This window comes from Brassica napus, chromosome A9 (genome assembly GCF_020379485.1).
Source record: "Brassica napus cultivar Da-Ae chromosome A9, Da-Ae, whole genome shotgun sequence".
NCBI classification, from domain to species: Eukaryota; Viridiplantae; Streptophyta; class Magnoliopsida; order Brassicales; family Brassicaceae; genus Brassica; species Brassica napus.
This window is the reverse complement of record NC_063442.1, coordinates 36,318,817-36,336,451: the sequence shown is the minus strand read 5'-3', so window position 1 is coordinate 36,336,451 and position 17,635 is coordinate 36,318,817. Positions and strand designations below refer to the sequence as shown.

General features: G+C 32.4%; 4 protein-coding genes and 1 non-coding gene across 6 annotated transcripts; 3 read left to right on the top strand and 2 right to left on the bottom strand.

The window, feature by feature from the left end:
• Nucleotides 1-253: 253 nt before the first annotated feature.
• On the top strand, nt 254-1,976 carry LOC106368257 (bet1-like SNARE 1-1). 2 transcript variants are annotated; one of them, XM_013808171.3, is made up of 5 exons: nt 254-453; nt 1,097-1,244; nt 1,421-1,477; nt 1,567-1,626; nt 1,701-1,976. In XM_013808171.3, exons 1-5 carry the CDS (start codon nt 440-442, stop codon nt 1,788-1,790), a joined length of 369 nt encoding a protein of 122 aa, XP_013663625.1. In that variant the 5' UTR covers nt 254-439; the 3' UTR covers nt 1,791-1,976. The 2 variants fall into 2 exon arrangements, with proteins under 2 accessions (XP_013663625.1, XP_013663626.1); XM_013808172.3 differs by lacking the exon at nt 254-453 and adding an exon at nt 618-756.
• A 94-nt stretch (nt 1,977-2,070) lies between these two features.
• Nucleotides 2,071-2,141, bottom strand: TRNAG-GCC. The gene has a single exon. It is a non-coding gene; the product is annotated as a tRNA-Gly (tRNA).
• A 332-nt stretch (nt 2,142-2,473) lies between these two features.
• LOC106368259 (phenylalanine--tRNA ligase, chloroplastic/mitochondrial) lies at nt 2,474-5,233 on the top strand. The gene is made up of 10 exons (XM_048741244.1): nt 2,474-2,804; nt 2,892-3,085; nt 3,167-3,373; nt 3,477-3,594; nt 3,952-4,028; nt 4,233-4,412; nt 4,504-4,548; nt 4,639-4,743; nt 4,864-4,977; nt 5,055-5,233. Exons 1-10 carry the CDS (start codon nt 2,603-2,605, stop codon nt 5,103-5,105), a joined length of 1,293 nt encoding a protein of 430 aa, XP_048597201.1. The 5' UTR covers nt 2,474-2,602; the 3' UTR covers nt 5,106-5,233.
• Nucleotides 5,052-6,791, bottom strand: LOC106368260 (probable N-acetylglucosaminyl-phosphatidylinositol de-N-acetylase). The gene is made up of 9 exons (XM_048741245.1): nt 6,739-6,791; nt 6,551-6,621; nt 6,273-6,337; nt 6,147-6,191; nt 5,991-6,071; nt 5,866-5,921; nt 5,737-5,785; nt 5,482-5,636; nt 5,052-5,401 (listed from the first exon to the last, which is right to left on the bottom strand). Coding segments are annotated over exons 1-9 (594 nt in total). The 5' UTR covers nt 6,741-6,791; the 3' UTR covers nt 5,052-5,331.
• Nucleotides 6,792-11,830: 5,039 nt separating this feature from the next.
• Nucleotides 11,831-14,339, top strand: LOC106368172 (basic leucine zipper 61). Its single transcript, XM_013808072.3, has 4 exons — nt 11,831-12,799; nt 13,008-13,098; nt 13,228-13,354; nt 13,896-14,339. Exons 1-4 carry the CDS (start codon nt 12,168-12,170, stop codon nt 14,039-14,041), a joined length of 996 nt encoding a protein of 331 aa, XP_013663526.1. The 5' UTR covers nt 11,831-12,167; the 3' UTR covers nt 14,042-14,339.
• Nucleotides 14,340-17,635: the final 3,296 nt, after the last annotated feature.

Genomic DNA, 17,635 nt, shown 5'->3' with positions numbered 1-17,635 from the left:
AACCATACAATCTATTAAAAATAAAAAAGTAAGTTAAGTGAAAGTTATATTTTTAAATACAAGAAATTTGAGAAATAAAAATTTAATTTTGTTTTTTCAAAATCTAAATATCCGAACCCGATCCGAAATAACTGAACCCGAACTAAAAATATTCGAACCGACCCGAAGTACAGAAATACCCGAACGGATTCTACACTTCTACACCGAAATATCCAAAAATCCAAAATAACCGATGCGAACCCGAACGGATACCCGAATGCCCATCCCTACACGAAGCTATATCGGTTGGTTACTTAGCGTGGGGATAACACTTGTCCTCTCTCTGTTGAGTTTCGATTTGCTTAAGGGCTAATTCGCGTTTGCGAACCGTAGATCCAGGAGGTAAAATCTGGAAACATCCGAGGAACTTTGAAGCGAAATCGAGAATTTCAATTGATCGATGAATCCTAGAAGGTTAGATCCATTAGATTTGATGATGATCACATATGCTTTCATTTGTAGATTAGGGTTCTTCATCTTGCTGATCTGAAGAAGCAGTGAATATACGTGAGTAGGAGTGTTACCTCTATTGATCAGTTCCAGTTCGTCTAGTTTAGAATTCGCTTATAATGAATCATCATGATCCAGTGTGATCGAAGCTGTAATTGGTGATTCCTCAAATCGTAGATCCAGGTTATATCTGGAAACATCTGAGGAAATCTTGAGCTAAATTGATAATTAGATCAATAATTCGATTGATTTGATGAATCCTAGAAGGTTAGATCCATTCGATTTGATTATCTATCGAGTCTGATGATCATGTATGCTATCACTGAGATCTGTAATTCGTATATTAGGTTTCGTATTGAGGATCTGAAGAAGTAGTGAATATACTCTGTAGATCAGTACCAGTTCGTCTTCTAGTTTAAAATTCGCTTTTAATATTCAAAATTTGAATCTGGAATTGGCTGAATCAAGCTGTAAGTGGTGTTCAATGAACACACGAAGCTTACCATGTGGTGTTTGCATAAGCTTTTCGATTTAGAGATTAGTTGCTTTGAGTTATTTATTTGTTCATCTCGTGTGAAGATGATTTTAAGTTTGTTTTGTTATTCAGGGAGCCTCGTGGTGGAAGAAGCTCGCTCTTTGATGGCATTGAAGAGGGAGGAATCAGAGCTGCTTCTTCTTACTCTCATGAAATCAATGAGCATGAGAATGAGCGTGCCTTGGAAGGTTTACAAGACAGAGTCATTCTCTTAAAACGAGTAAGCCTGTTTATTGTTGATTCACACTTGTGTGCTGTGTAGATAAACGTACTAGGAGCATACTATTGCTATAGAGAGACAAGGGCCCATAGTTGTAGAATACAAACCGACTTCAGACATTGTTACTTGTAGTTAGACTCTATATGATTCTGATTTGTCTTTTTTTTCATGAACAGCTTTCTGGCGATATTAACGAAGAGGTGGATACTCATAACCGCATGCTTGACAGAATGGTATATTTCCCAACTTTTTTCTGCTACATTTGGATCAGAGAGATGCCATTGTTATTGAACTTGTTGCAAGGTTTGTAATATGTTTGTAGGGTAATGATATGGATTCATCAAGGGGGATTCTCTCAGGAACCATGGACCGGTTCAAAACGGTACAATCTCGGTTACACGAGCTTCACTATGTGTTCCAGAAGGGTCTCTAATCTGTTGAATTGAATTCTTGCAGGTTTTTGAGACCAAATCAAGCAGAAGAATGCTGACACTCGTTGCAGCATTCGTGGGTGTATTTCTAGTCATTTACTATCTTACCCGTTGAAATTGGCAAAAACCAGAGTACTCTAAACAATCCATCCATCTATATCATATTTTCATGCTCTCTGTTGGCTCCTACAATCTCCGTCAGTGTAATGAATGATTTGCAAGCGTGATCAAGTGCTTAAGATATAAATGACAGAAATTCACGTTAACTTATAAAAGTTTCATGGATGGACTTTTTTATTCACTGTTTTACTCTTCAATATGTTAAGATCGGTATCAGAGCAACAAGGCAATGAAAAAATAACAATAGTGCGAATTTACTCCAGATGGCAAAAAGATGCACCAGCCGGGAATCGAACCCGGGTCTGTACCGTGGCAGGGTACTATTCTACCACTAGACCACTGGTGCTTGTTGAATGCATTTTAAACTAATCTTCACATAGCACATGCTCTTTTTGTCTTCACCATTAGATAGAATGCATTATCAATTCAATACTGTAGTGGATATAAAACAATATGTCAATTATTTCATTCATGGATCTAGGACAGTGGTTTCTAACCATTTGATTGGCTCATGAACAGCAGCAAGACGAAGACTGTTGCAGCTGAGCATGTTCCTTCTTTTACTAAAATTTAAAGGTTCAATACATGATTATGGAAAACAAAAAGGTTCAATTTGCAAGTTTCTAAAAATGTAACCTGGACAAGGGATATAGTTGTAAATTACTGAATTCAATCCATTACCAACCCTACTGATACTACTTACGACACGTCATCAGTGACTTTCCTTCTCTTTCTCTTCCCCAGCCGCCAGTCGCCACCGTAACTCTCGTCATCGGAGGCTCTGTCTCCTCCCTTCTCAACGACGCCATGACCATTTTCTCAGTTCAGTCCACTATCTTCACCCGAGCTTCCGTCGCTATCCTCTCTAGCAATGGACTCAAACGCTTCTCTTTCGCTTCGTCCTTCTCCTCCAACGCTCTTTACTCCTCGCCTCTCCCCAAAACGAAGAAGCGGCGGTTCCCAATCGTCTCCGCCGTCGATATCGGCGGCGTCACAATCGCTAGAAATGGTTCGTGTGTCTTATATTACAGAACCGTTGTTGGAGAAGAAGTATAAAGTTAACGTTTTTAAATATTCTAATGGTGTGAATTTGCAGATGTGGTGAGAGATGATGATCCTACAAACAATGTACCAGACTCAATCTTCTCCAAGCTTGGGATGCAGCTACACAGACGTGATAAGCATCCTATTGGGATCTTAAAGAACGCTATTTACGATTACTTCGATTCCAATTACGCTAAACAGTTTGAGAAGTTTGAAGATCTTTCTCCAATTGTTACCACCAAGCAAGTAAAGTGCTCTCCACCTTCAAAAGCTTGTATCTTTCTTTCTCCTATTAGTGTTAGTAACTTTCCTTTTGTTTGGTGCCAGAACTTTGATGATGTGCTGGTCCCTGCTGATCATGTAAGCAGAAGCCTTAACGACACGTACTATGTTGACCCCCAAACTGTTCTGAGATGTCATACTAGTGCTCACCAAGCTGAGCTTTTGAGGGAAGGTCATAGACGTTTCCTTGTTACTGGTGATGTTTACCGTAGAGACTCTATTGACTCTACTCATTATCCGGTTTTCCATCAGGTGTTGTTCTATTCTCTAGCTCCCTTTATTTTTACTTTGGCTGTTTTGCTCAAGATCACACGTTTGGTGTTTATATATTTTTTTCTTTATTAATGTAATACAGATGGAAGGCTTTTGTGTATTTTCTCCTGAGGACTGGAACGAGTCTGGCAAGGATTCCACGTTATATGCAGCTGAGGATTTGAAGAAATGTCTTGAGGGTTTGGCACGTCACTTGTTTGGTAATTTTCAACTATTTATAATCTTGAGATGGTTCATATTAATTGTTTTTGTAAAAATATGTGAGTTTATAGGATGATTGTGGCATCAATTATTTATAATCTTCAGATGGTTCAGATTATTTATTTTTTTTGTTTAAAAATGAGAGTTTTTAGGATGATCGTGGAATCAAGTATTTATAATCTTCAGATGGTTCACATTATTTTATTTTTTTGTTAGAAAAATGAAAAAAAATTTAGGATGATTGTAGCATCAACTTTAAAATCAAGATGGAGACATTTATATGAAACAGTTTTACATAGAACAAGTTATTTGATTGTCTTTCTCTTTAATTTAAATAAACGTTCATTGGCTGCCAGGTGGTGTGGAGATGAGATGGGTTGATACATATTTTCCATTTACCGAACCATCTTTCGAGCTTGAGATATATTTTAAGGTAAGTCTTTTCGCATCTTATATATTTCTACATAAGTATATGCTTGCTTTGCTTTGCTTTGCTTTTAAAACACAATACTTCTGTACTTGTGTAGTCTCGTTTTCCCAAAGCAGAAGTTGTGTGTTTGAGTAGCAATCATAGTATAACATCGAAGACAAACTTCAGTTTCTTATCTAATAAGCTTTTATCTGGTTATTGATTCAGGAAGACTGGTTGGAAGTTTTGGGCTGTGGGGTGACGGAGCAAAGAATTTTGAAGCAGAGTGGATTAGAAAACAATGTTGCTTGGGCCTTTGGACTTGGATTGGAGCGACTTGCTATGGTTTTGTTTGACATCCCTGATATTAGACTCTTCTGGTCTGACGATGAACGGTTCACTTCCCAGGTGATTGCTTGGTTTGGCAACTTCGAATATTGGGAATGGTGAATGAATCTCATCGTCTCAAATTCTGATTTCTTTTCTTGAACCAATGTAGTTTAAAAAAGGAGAGCTTGGAGTTAAGTTTAAGCCATTCTCAAAGGTAAAAACAATGCTTTTCCATCTTCATGTTCATGTCTCGTGGACGAATGAGTATCACTCCCAAGACTTATTCATGTACATTGTTCTGTAGTATCCTCCTTGTTACAAGGACATCAGTTTCTGGATCAGTGAATCATTCACAGAGAATAACTTTTGTGAAGTTGTGAGAGGAATCGCTGGGGATCTTGTTGAAGAGGTACATCACCCTTATCTTTTGATTTTTTTGGGGAAAGAATAGTAATACTAACTTCACTTGTTGTACCATCATGTTCTTGGGAGTGATTGTTTATAAGCCGTTTTATTATTTCATTAACAGGTGAAGTTAATCGACAGTTTCACCAATAAGAAAGGGATGACAAGTCACTGTTACAGAATTGTTTTCCGTTCCATGGAGCGCTCTCTTACAGACGAGGAGGTCAATGATCTTCAGGTAATAACTTTTTTTACTTCTCCTTTGTTATTTGTAGGTGTTAAACAGTTATGAAATGGTATATTTTCCAAATACAGAGCAAGGTGCGTGATGAGGTGCAGAGAAAGCTAAACGTTGAATTAAGGTAGAGTTTGCTGGAGGAGAAGATGAACATTTCGTGTTTTAACTTTTTGTATTTCCTATAATATTTTTGTTACCTTGGAAGAATTTCATTACATTGAATAAAAAATATATATATATGTACATTGTTGATGAATTGTATCATTTCATTACAAAGATACAACTTCTGTTTTCAAAAATGAAAGTAATCATTCAATCAACTTCACAAGCACGGTGTCCTCTTCAAGATCTGACTCAAGGGCTGATCCTTTGAAGTGTATTCGTGTATGTATAGCTTGAAAACGAAACGAAAAGCTTTCTAAACCTGCACATTCACAGAAAAAAAGAGAGCACACAGTTGTTATCACATGCTTGCATTCATCATGGAGATAAAGATTGACATACCACACCCATTGGCTTAAATGTTGTGCCATTGCTTCATAGCTTTTCAAAGGCTGCTCGTTTATGATGCTCACCTTACTCCCATGTCTTTTGGCTGACAAAATTGACAGCCAAATGTCGATAGGTCCACAGTATTTGCGGATGATATTAAGGCTTACCTTGATGCACATAACAGTGTTTTTAATCAAGTTCATAATCAAAAGGAGCTTATCTATGCTATTTAGTTCCAAAAATAAATAAAAAGTTTTAAAGGCTTACAAGTTCCCAAGCTTTGATATTTCTTTCTGAATTAGTCTGCAAGAACTTTCTGCATGTACAACAACATAGTGAAAAGTAAAGATTTTGCGATTTCATGACTCAGGGAATAAAACAAGTCTTGATACGTACACTACTCCACGGTGATTGCAATGACCAGAAACACCATAGTTGTCGAATGTTATGATCTGAAAGAAGCACATGAAGAATCAGGTGGAGAAATATTATCTTCTTAATGAGTATCTTTGACTATATACCGTGTGAATATCGTGACTAGTGACTTCTTCACTGATGATTTCCTCTAACAAATCATGGCTCCATACTTGCCCAAAACCATCCTGAGAGAGTTAACATAACATACTCAATGCCGTCAAATGAGATGGTGAATGAAAAGATATAATAGCACTAGTAACCTGTAAATTTGGATGGTCGACAATCGTTAACTGTTGAAGAGGAACCTACATCACGTTAACACGTTCTTCACTACAATAACAAAAAGAAAATAATCATATATCCCTTCTTAGACATGTTGGATTTACCCTGAGCACTGCACAAGCCTGACGCAGCTCATCTTTCCTAATGCTTCCCATACCATCTGCGTTACCTGAAACAAAAATAATAAATTCATCTGTAATGTCCAAAATGAAACAACGAGATTCCTCAGGTCCATAAATGTAACTCTCTGGATAAATATATAATTATGCCGTGGCACAGATGGACTTAAGTTTGGTCCTACAAACTTTCTGACAATTTGGATTCCACAACTTTGAGTAGGAAAGTGTTACACTAATCCAGAAAGTATGACAAGGCATATTACCTGTGGATAAGCATAGTATGTGAATGTTGTAGGCATTGGCAGTTAAGTAGTTTATCGTTGGAGAAAAAAACCTGTCAAAAGACTAATCTCTCAGTCTACACAAATAACTTAACTGTACCTAAAACAACCAAAATATATTCATTAATTCCAATAACAGCCAGAGAGATTAATACATTCTCAAATCTTACATTGACTCATCATCAGGATGTGAGATGACAAACAACACATTTTTCTTGTTATGTGTCACCTGAAGTTTCAAGACAAAGAGATATCATCAAGTTCTGAAGAACAACAAGTAAGCAATAAAATGCCATCTTGCAGCTACTTGCCATCATCAAGAAACGTAGCTTGTGAAGTAGACTTTGCTCCAAAGAAAATCTTGCATATAGAAGCAACCAAGATAACAATCAGAGAAAGAGCAGCAACAAGCCATGCCATCTGACAGCATGAATCAATACAAACATGAACATTTCTCATGTATTAGAACAGACCCATCTAAGAAAGACTGCAACTCTAAAACCTACCGAACCTGGTGCAAGAGATTACGACTGAGACGAAGGCGTTCCACGGGCCACGGCAATAGGCGACTCTAGAATGGGGAGGAAGAAAGTTGTAAGAATGGCTTTAAAGGCCCATTTACGGCCCATATTATTGGGTCAGGTCAAGTCACTTGTGATGGTCGGAGTATTGTGTTTGCGATTGCGTTTAAGTTCAGACAGGGAATATTGTTAGAAATGATAATGAGTTCACGAGTTTAGCTTTAAGCTAAAACTACTTTTACTTTATATAATTTCCATTAGGACAATAAAGTATGAAAAATTTCCCGACAGATCAAACTGCCTTCACGTTACTTATGCTCCCTCCCACCTTATTATATATTTATTTATTTATACAAACTGCATTCAGATCAAGCTTTTTTCATTCGCACCAAAACACGGTAACATGCATAATCATTAGTCACAAGTTGAACTATTATTAAAACTATATGCTTTCCATCTCTCTTTATTATATTCCATTTACTTGACCGCGTAGTTTCCGTGTGATGTGTGAATAACTTTGGTATCCCACGATAAGTCGGTACGAGCTAGGGCAAAACAGTATTTAAAACTTTTTACCATGTACGTATGTTTGTTGCTGTCAGATATTATGAATCGCAGATTGATATAGTATTAGATCACCACAAAACAAACAAAAGAAATCGCAGAGATAATACAGAGTTATTTTAAATGAAACGAGTGAGGACATATATAATCTTTATATTATAAAATTTGCGATTTTCAGAGTTATTAAATAGAGTTTGAATCGGGAAAATGTGCAAGACTTGCAGTGTTGTGATTCATGACCGTATATGACAGTGAAAACATGTACGAATCCTTACGGAAGATTCCGTATATATATATTTTTTCTTATAATTATGGGCTGGAGTTGATTTCTACATTTTTCTATTTATAAGTTTATCACATAAACCTATTTTATTTTTATTAATTATATTTGGTTCATTCTGATCATTTTAGATGGAAGACCAGCTATATATACCTTTGTTACCCTTTACTACTAAGTAAAACCCAAGTTAGATTCTTTATAAAAAAACAATTTGGTACCATGAAGCCTTAAGCCTATAGTAGTACTAATCTAATAATCTGTCACATTTGATTTGTCGTGTCAGATATTCCGATTCTCTATGTCAATCATTTTGCTGGTCTCAAACTTTATTAAGCTGAATGCATTTTTGAAAATTGTGCAGTTATACTACCATTTCTCCATAATTATTGGAGATAATCTCATGCTTTCATATCCAACCATTTTATTTTAGCTTATATTCGTCCAAATGAATGTAAGTCACTTGATTGAGTATTGATTTTACGGAGAATGTAAATACTGCGTTTTAAATACCAACTATAATTTTTCATTAAGAGTAATTAATAATTTTAGTACCAAATTGTGTTATCAAATATCACAAATTCTACTACTAATATTTAAAGAAATATTTATGGGTGGTAGACGTACATATATATATATTATTCACAATATGCATTTATATATGCATGGAATGAAAATAGAGATGTTATATACATATTATTCCTTCCCCATCACACTATCATATTATATAAATTTATGCACATGTGAAGCAGAATTGGGTGGATTGAGAATGAGAGGAGAAGCACATGGAAGCACACTTGCATGAACATGTTTGCATTCACAGGCAAACCACTCTCAATATTATACATTTATGAAGAAGTTGCAAACATCACAACTCCTACTACATTATTTCTTCCACTGCATATTTTTCACTTTTGCTTTTTATATGAAAACTTTTTCGAACCAAAAGAGGGTTTTTATAAGGGTTCGCCTCTTCAAGTGGAACTTGAATTCGGGTATACACTTCAAAAAAAAAACAATTTTACACTTACTCTTGATTTATTCTTGGTATTGTTACTTTTGCCTTTTTAACTTGAATTTAATATGATCAACACACTTAATTATATATAGGGGAAAAATTAGTTTAACCCTTATTTATTAATTAATTACTAGTTTCACTCTAATTTATTTTAATTACTAGTTTATTTTAATGCCTAATTTACTCTTATTTCAATTGTTAACAAAAACAATAATTACGAAAAAATATCATTACTAAATTTTTGGAGTATTTACGATTTTGCCATCAACAAACTTATTTTGTCCACGTCTTATGTAACCACAAATTTAATTTTATGCTTCTTTAGTCATAATTTTATTTTAAAATTGATAGACTTAATAAAACTTCTACAGATTTGTTATAGCAAATTTGTCACGTTTGACCACAAATTTATTAATTTCATGGATTTAATAAGGAACCGTTAGGTTTAATATTTTTAACTACACGTTTCCTTAATTTGAACAGATATATGTACGATTTGATATATTTTTTTTTCCATTGGCCACATATTTATTTATTTTAAACATATTTAATAACATTTCTACTGGTTTATTATTCATTAACCACATATTTATTTTATTTTGATAGATTTAACTAGAATTTGATAGATTTTTTTTACCATAGATAGATTTAGTTAAAATTTGATAGATTGTTTTTAAAACTTGACCACAGATTTAATTAGATTTAACAGGTTTATTTACTTTTTACCACATATTAAGTTATAGTTTAATAGATTTGTTTATTCTTTGACCATAGATTTATTTAGTGTCACTAATTAAACCGAATACTGAAAACAGTATTTAGACCAAAATTATTTTATTAACCGATGATTTAGTTTAATTTAAACCATAACAGATAAAAACCAATAAATAACTGAGAGTTAGTCTAGTAATCACCTTTATACATAAACTTCACTTGTTATATATTTCTGTCTAATTAATCATGTGATCAGAAAATGATGTGTATACTAAACTTTTCCACTGCTTGGTTAGAAATATTTATTTGTACAAAATTAAAAGTTGTTAACTTCGTGGTCAAAGTTGCCTATAAAGTTATCCTTCGTCCAATAATTTGATTAACTATTATTACAATTTCTGCAACTTCTCGCGCAATGCTGTTGTTGTTGTTGCCGGGCTTGTTGTAGAAATCTGAAGACTGGTCTTATGTAGAAACTTAGAGAGGATATTCCTAGAATACTTTGTTAGAAGATAACCACTAATGTTTGGGATGTTTTGAGTAAAGAGGGTAAGATAAATATAATGAATTATGTGACTTATATATACACACACATATATGCATGTATATACTGAAACATTTAAAAATAGATCGTTGCTCCAACGAAATTTTAGAACTAAATAATATGTATATATATACAATAATCGTAAAATGCTAAAAATGTTTAAAATTATAAACAAAAGTTGTAATAAGTACATATATTTTGCCACATACATAATTGCAATAAAGATATACACATACATAATATAAAACTCAATTTCTTAAAAATCATTTTTTGAACATGGCTTTCTCATACATAATTTGTTTATCATTGTTTATGTGATGATCCAAATATATGGTTTCTTAAGACTTCTATATTTTGTTATCAATAAAAATATAACCAACATAGTGAATTCAATCAATTAAATTCTCGTCTGTTTTTGAAACAACGAATACAAGGATTGGCCTACAGGGGGCCTTGGTTTGGGGACAAAGAACATTATAGGAGAGGTCTCACAAGTCGCAAAATATAATAGCAAAATAAATAAAAACAAAATATAATAGCAAAATAAATAAATAAAAAACAAAGCACATGTTCTGACACATGAACATGGTTCCCTTCTTCACTTCTCCCTTTCTTTTGCTCTTTCTACAGCTCATCTATCTCAATCGCTCCACTCTTCCACTACTCTCAGCCTCCCACTTAATTCATTCTTTCTATTTCCTTTGTATTTTATTGTAATTCTTTCTCCCTAGCATTACATTGTCATAAATTTCTATAGTGATGATTGGTTTCTTGTTATTTGATTGTTATAGTAAGCTAGTTTTACATATATACATGATTCTCTATATATGTAGTCAAATGTGCATGTGAAGGACATAAAGAGAAGTGTATTAATTGTATTTGACTATTCTTTTGTGTCATTTGATATAGTGGTCACTCTTATGCTATCAACTCATTAATGGACATACACAATGCGTTACGTATTCTTATGTCTAATGATACTTGCAATAGCTGTGAAACTGTGCGTTGAACTAAACAACAATACAAAGTTGCGTTTTAAGATTTACCAAGAGGAATAAGTTTGTAGTTTATGAAAGTTGCACTTGGTAGCATTAGGCCTGGGTAGCATTTAAATCATGCAATTGATGAAACCATATTTAAGGCTAGGTTGCAAATATATTACAGCTTCAAGCTCGATTTAACTGTATCGAAAATACTTTGCATGAACCAGTTGATCATTTTGGTTTCCCACCAGATCCTATACAAGTAAAGAGAGCAGATAGGAACATCCGGTAGCATCCGGCCTAGTGTGACATCGGCGGCCGGCCAGGAACCAAGGCGGAGGAAGGAGGAGAGAAAAGCTGGAGCATGTGGAAGAGAGAAACCATAAGAATGTTTCCAAAAGATACTTATTATATGTTTAATACATTTTTTATACAAAGAAACTTTTAAATAATTTAGCAAACAAATTAAGGGAGGAGGGGTTCACCAAGAGCACGTGCTGCCTGATTCTCCATTTTCTCTTAAGACCTCAAAGCTTTTTTTTTCTTCTCAAACAGCTGTTTCATAGCTGTCTGATCTCTATCCCTCCCCATGTGACCCCACTCAGAGATATAAACCCTTTAAGATCGAATCCATATACATAAATTAATTTTAGATTTTTTCTATTATAAAATTATCTTATCTCATGCATCCCCTCTCTCTCTATATCTATTGCTTCTGTTTTGTATAACTACTCTTTGTTATACATAGCCATTTTAGTTACTCTTGTTCGTTTCTCATTCCTCCTCTCTATCTCTCTCATGGCTCTTTAAAACTTTGATCATCTTTAATACCTCTTGACCCTTTCCTTTGTTTTTCATCTTGGTTTCTTGTTTTCTCAATTGGGTTCTTCTTGTAATTCAAGGTTTTTAATCCTTTCTTGAAATTCAATAAATAAAAAGTTTTCTTTCTTCTTGTGTGTGTGCCATTACAACTCATTAATGGCACAACTCCCTCCAAAAATCCCAACCATGACGACCACAACGACGCCGCATTGGCCTGACTTTTCCTCTCAGAAACTCCCTTCCATCGCCGCAACTGCCGCCGCAACCGCAGCTACCGCGGGACAACAAAACCCTACGTGGATGGATGAGTTTCTCGACTTCTCATCGACTCGTCGTGGGACACACCGTCGTTCAATTAGCGACTCCATCGCTTTTCTCGAAGCTCCTTCCTCCGGCGTCGGAAACCACCACTTCGACAGGTTTGACGACGAGCAATTCATGTCCATGTTCAACGACGACGTGCACCAAAACCATCACAACAATCACAATAACCACCATGGCAGCGTCAACGGCAATGTTGGTCACACGCGTTCTTCTTCCAACACCTCTACACCGTCTGATCCCAACAGCCTAAGCGAGGAGGACAACAAAGAACAACCACCGTCCGATAATAATCTCATGGACACCACAGACAATAACAACAATGTCGCCGGTAACAATTACAATGAATCAGATGAGGTTCAAAGCCAATGCAAAACGGAGCCACAGGACGGTGCTCCGTCGTCGGCAAATCAAAACTCCGGCGGAAGCTCAGGCAATCGAATTAACGATCCCAAAAGAGTTAAAAGGTAACCTAATTTTTTTTTGTTATATTACTATTTCTATAAATAAACAAGTAAGGTCATGCATGCACGTACAATTATAATATCTGAGAATTCGATTATATCTATACCGTTTACTAAAAGAAAATATACTGTTTAATAAGAAAATAGGTTAAATTAGTGTCACATCAATAATACTATAATAATGTTAATTTTTTGCTGAAATTTTCTACAGGATTTTAGCAAATAGGCAATCAGCACAAAGATCAAGGGTGAGAAAACTTCAATATATATCAGAGCTCGAACGGAGCGTTACTTCATTGCAGGTAAGACTTACATAAATAGACGCACCATAACATTAAACATATAAAGAAAAAAAACTGGGTTTAAAATAGATAAATGTTTGTTAAAGTACTATAAATCAAAATACTAATTTGTAATTAAACCTTGTGTAGACGGAAGTGTCAGTGTTATCGCCAAGAGTTGCGTTTTTGGATCACCAGCGATTGCTTCTCAACGTCGACAATAGCGCTATCAAGCAACGTATCGCCGCTTTAGCACAAGACAAGATTTTCAAAGACGGTAATTTTACTATTTTACCTTATTTTTATCTGATTTTCTATTATTACATGATTTATATTTGTCTGTGAAACTATCAAATTACCAAAAATATGAATTTTGTTACTAGTTTTGCCATATTTTCACTCCGTGTATTTAATTATCACTGACAATATAGGCTCGGCCAATTATTATTCTTAAGCAATTAACAATACACTGAAGTACATGCGGCAATGCATGCTTCATATTTTTTTAAAATTACATGAAATATAATACAGTATATGTTCGAATTCTGAATAATTTTTCCTCTCTCAATTTACAGAGTTCTGATGGTCTCAACTAGTTATTTTATAATATGGGTATACCTAGCAAACATAGATCACAAGGTTAAATAAATAATAGCCTGATTAATAAGAAACAACAACTGCCCATGTGAGCACATATGTAAAGATAAAACATGTGAATACTCATTTTCAAAAAAAATTAAAAAAACATGTGAATACTCATTGAACATTTGGATTTACTAATAATAATTATAATAATGATTCTGAATTGATATTTTCAGCTCACCAAGAAGCATTGAAGAGAGAAATAGAGAGACTTCGACAAGTATATCATCAACAGAGCCTCAAGAAGATGGAGAATAATGTCTCCGATCAATCTCCGGCTGATATCAAACCGTCCGTTGAGAAAGAACAGCTCAATGCCTAAAGCGGTTTCACTCATTAAGATCTTATTTCTTCATGGCGTAAAGATTCTTGACTTAAAACCTCTTTGTGTCAAGAAATTAATTTATCAAGAAGGCAATTTTATTTAATCCAATCACATTTTTTTAAGTTGTGATGAAGTTTCTTTGATGTATCTGATTTTTTTCATTATGGAGTGGGAGGGAAATTTGGAAATGCTATGTATAAAACCTAGCTGATCTGTTGTTTATTTGATTTTTTTTTTGTTGGAGTGTCTAAGCATTGTGTACTAATTGATATTGTTCCAGATGGTTTTTTTTTCATTAACTTCTTACCAAACATAGGGTAATCGAATAGTTAAGATTCCTTTTAGTCACATGGATCAAATCTTGATGTGTGACATGCGTTCATATGATACAAGATATGAAGATAATAATAATGTATATTTGGGTACTATTGACAAAAAGAATAATATTTTTGAACCATGAAATGTTTACACATAGTTTTGAGATTTATATTTGAACTGACTGAAGCGATTTCCGATTCCTTAAAATTTCATACAAACTTAATTTATTCCACTCTTAAGACAATACATTTAATTATAAGAAATATTTGACACAAGAGATAAGTAAAAAAAAAAGTAAAATGTTACTATTTCCTTACGTAGGGCCTGGAGATGTAGATGATGTCATATAGAATCTAGATGGTATATATGTATATCCAGTTAATATACAAATTACAAACACATGTTGCCAGACAATAAAATCAGTTTACAAACACAAGTATTAATGTCGAAAATTACAGAGAGAAGGAATTGGTGAACCTTTTTCAGTTTGAATCAAAACCTTTTAGAGAAATTAGGGTCAAAGTGGGTCAAATATGAAAATGTGGGGTGAAAAAAAGGAAAGAAAGAAAAGAGGAGAACGTGGACATCTGAAGGCAAAGCTGTAAGTTCACGTGCTATGTTTCTTGGGCTGGACCACTACGGTCTCGCTACATGATTGGCTATGTTTCCACTTCTTTTTATTTTGTTTCATTTTGTTATGCTTTGTTTAGTTTTCTTAACAATGGTTTTTCTTTTATCTTTTAATATATTTCCAAAGTTAAAGGAGATGGTCAAAGTTAAAACGGAGAAAAATAATAAAGTTACAGAGGAAAGCTCCAAAGATAGTAAGATTAGATTAAGTTACGAAAAGAAATTTTGAAGAGGATAAGATTAAAAAGACAGAAACTAGTGGTGTTGTATTGGGATATGCATGAAAGGGAGATATTGTCAGTTTCAGTGTTTGAACTTATATGTCAGTGTGCCAATAACAATCCCTTCCTCTCATTGAGTCCTTTTATTTCCTTTACTCAAGTCAATCCTCTAGTTGGGTCTAAAAATACATCTTCATACCATTTTTGTGTGTTAAACATCTTTATACTATATCCCTTATATATTAATTGAGGAACATTTGAAAAGATGTAACCTCAATTTTGTATTAATTAAAAGAGGCCCCAATGCATAGGTGGCACTCAATTAGGTAGTCAATTACATTCAATTGAAAAATAAGTAGGTCCACATTCGATTTTTATATGTTGTTAGATACATAAGTTGATCAAACTATATGATATAATGATATGATATGATATTTTCTTTCCTTAAATAAAACCTACGGAATTACCATAAATGACTAATATATATATGACAATTAATGAGTTTAATAATAAAGATTTGATAACAATGTATATCTCCTCCATCATTTTTTTGTTTAATTTTATATTATTAAAATAAATTAAACAATCAAATTAGCTATAAAAATAAAATTTAGATTTTTTCGTATATGTTATATTTTGAATTTTTAAAAACGACAATAAATGACTAAAACTATTAAAATTATTATGTTAAAAATTAATGATCAATGGTTTAACATTTTTATTATAAGAAGATACACATGATTTTAAAACCATATGAGTAAAAAATATCATTTAATAATAAAATAAATAAATATATATATATATATATTAAACACTATATACCATAAGATTACATAAATATTTTAATATTAAAACTTTCAATGAATTTTCAAGAACATTTATAAATTATAAACTTATTAAAGATTTCAGATTGAAAATTTTGTTATCGATGATTTAAATATTTTTTATAAAACGATATGAACGATCATAGAACCGTATGATTATAAATTCTTATTTAATAAATAACTATATAAAATATACTATTCTTAGAAAAATAGGTTGGTCCATCTTGACATACATTATATTTTTTATTAAACTAACTACCGAATTGATAAATAATCTACCAAAATTTTTTTTGCACTTTCCTTAAATAAAAGCTACGAAATTACCTAATATGATTAACGTATATATGAAAATTAATTATAATGAATAATAAATATTTGATAACAACTTTTGTATCTTAGTTCTTTTTTTAATTTTATATTATTAAAATATATTTAAAAATCACATTAAATATATAATAAAAACATTTTTAATTTTTTTTATATGTTATATTTTGAATTTTTCAAAACGTCTATAAATTATTAGAAATTTGAAGATCCCCACTCTGAAAATTTTGTGATCAATAGATTATTCTTTTTGTCATAATAAGTTACAAATGATCATAAAATTATATTAATATGAACTTTTATTTAATATTATAAGAAGATACACATTATTTTAAAACTATATGAGTAAAAAATATCATTTAATAATAAAACATATATATATATATATATAGATTATACTATATACCATAAGATTACATAAATATTTTAATATTTAAACTTTCAATGAATTTTCAAAAACATTTATAAATTATAAACTTATTCACGATTTCACATTGAAAATTTTGTTATCGATGATTTAAATATTCAGTTATAAAATGATATGAATGATCATAAAACTGTATGATTATAAATTCTCATTTAATAAATGACTGTATAAAATATACTATTCTTAGAAAAATAGGTTGGTCCATCTTGACTTACATTATATTTTTATTAAACTAACTATCGAATTGATAAATAATCTACCAAAATTTTTTTGCACTTTCCTTTATTAGAAGCTACGAAATTACCTAATATGATTAACGTATATATGAAAATTAATTATTATGAATAATAAATATTTGATAACAATTTTGGTATCTTAGTTCTTTTTTTTAATTTTATATTATTGAAAGATATTAAAAAATCACATTAAATATATAATAAAAACATTTATATTTTTTCTTATATGTTATATTTGAATTTTTCAAAACGTCTATATATTATTAGAAATTTGAATATTCCCACTCTGAAAATTTTGTGATCAATAGATTATTTTTTTGTTATAATAAGTTACAAATAATCATAAAATATAACGCATATGAATTTTTATTTAATAAATATTCAAACTAAATAATATATATATATATATATATATAAACACTAATGATTTAAAGCAACAAGATTGGCTGATCAATTTAGTCGTCCAGTTGAAATCTTTCAAAAGTATGTGAAAGACTAAAGTCAAAGTAAATATGGATTTAGAATAGTAGTTATATTTTACTAACCAAATACCGAAAAAAACTGAACCGAACCGAAACCAACCCGATATCTGGATTGAACACCCGTAATCC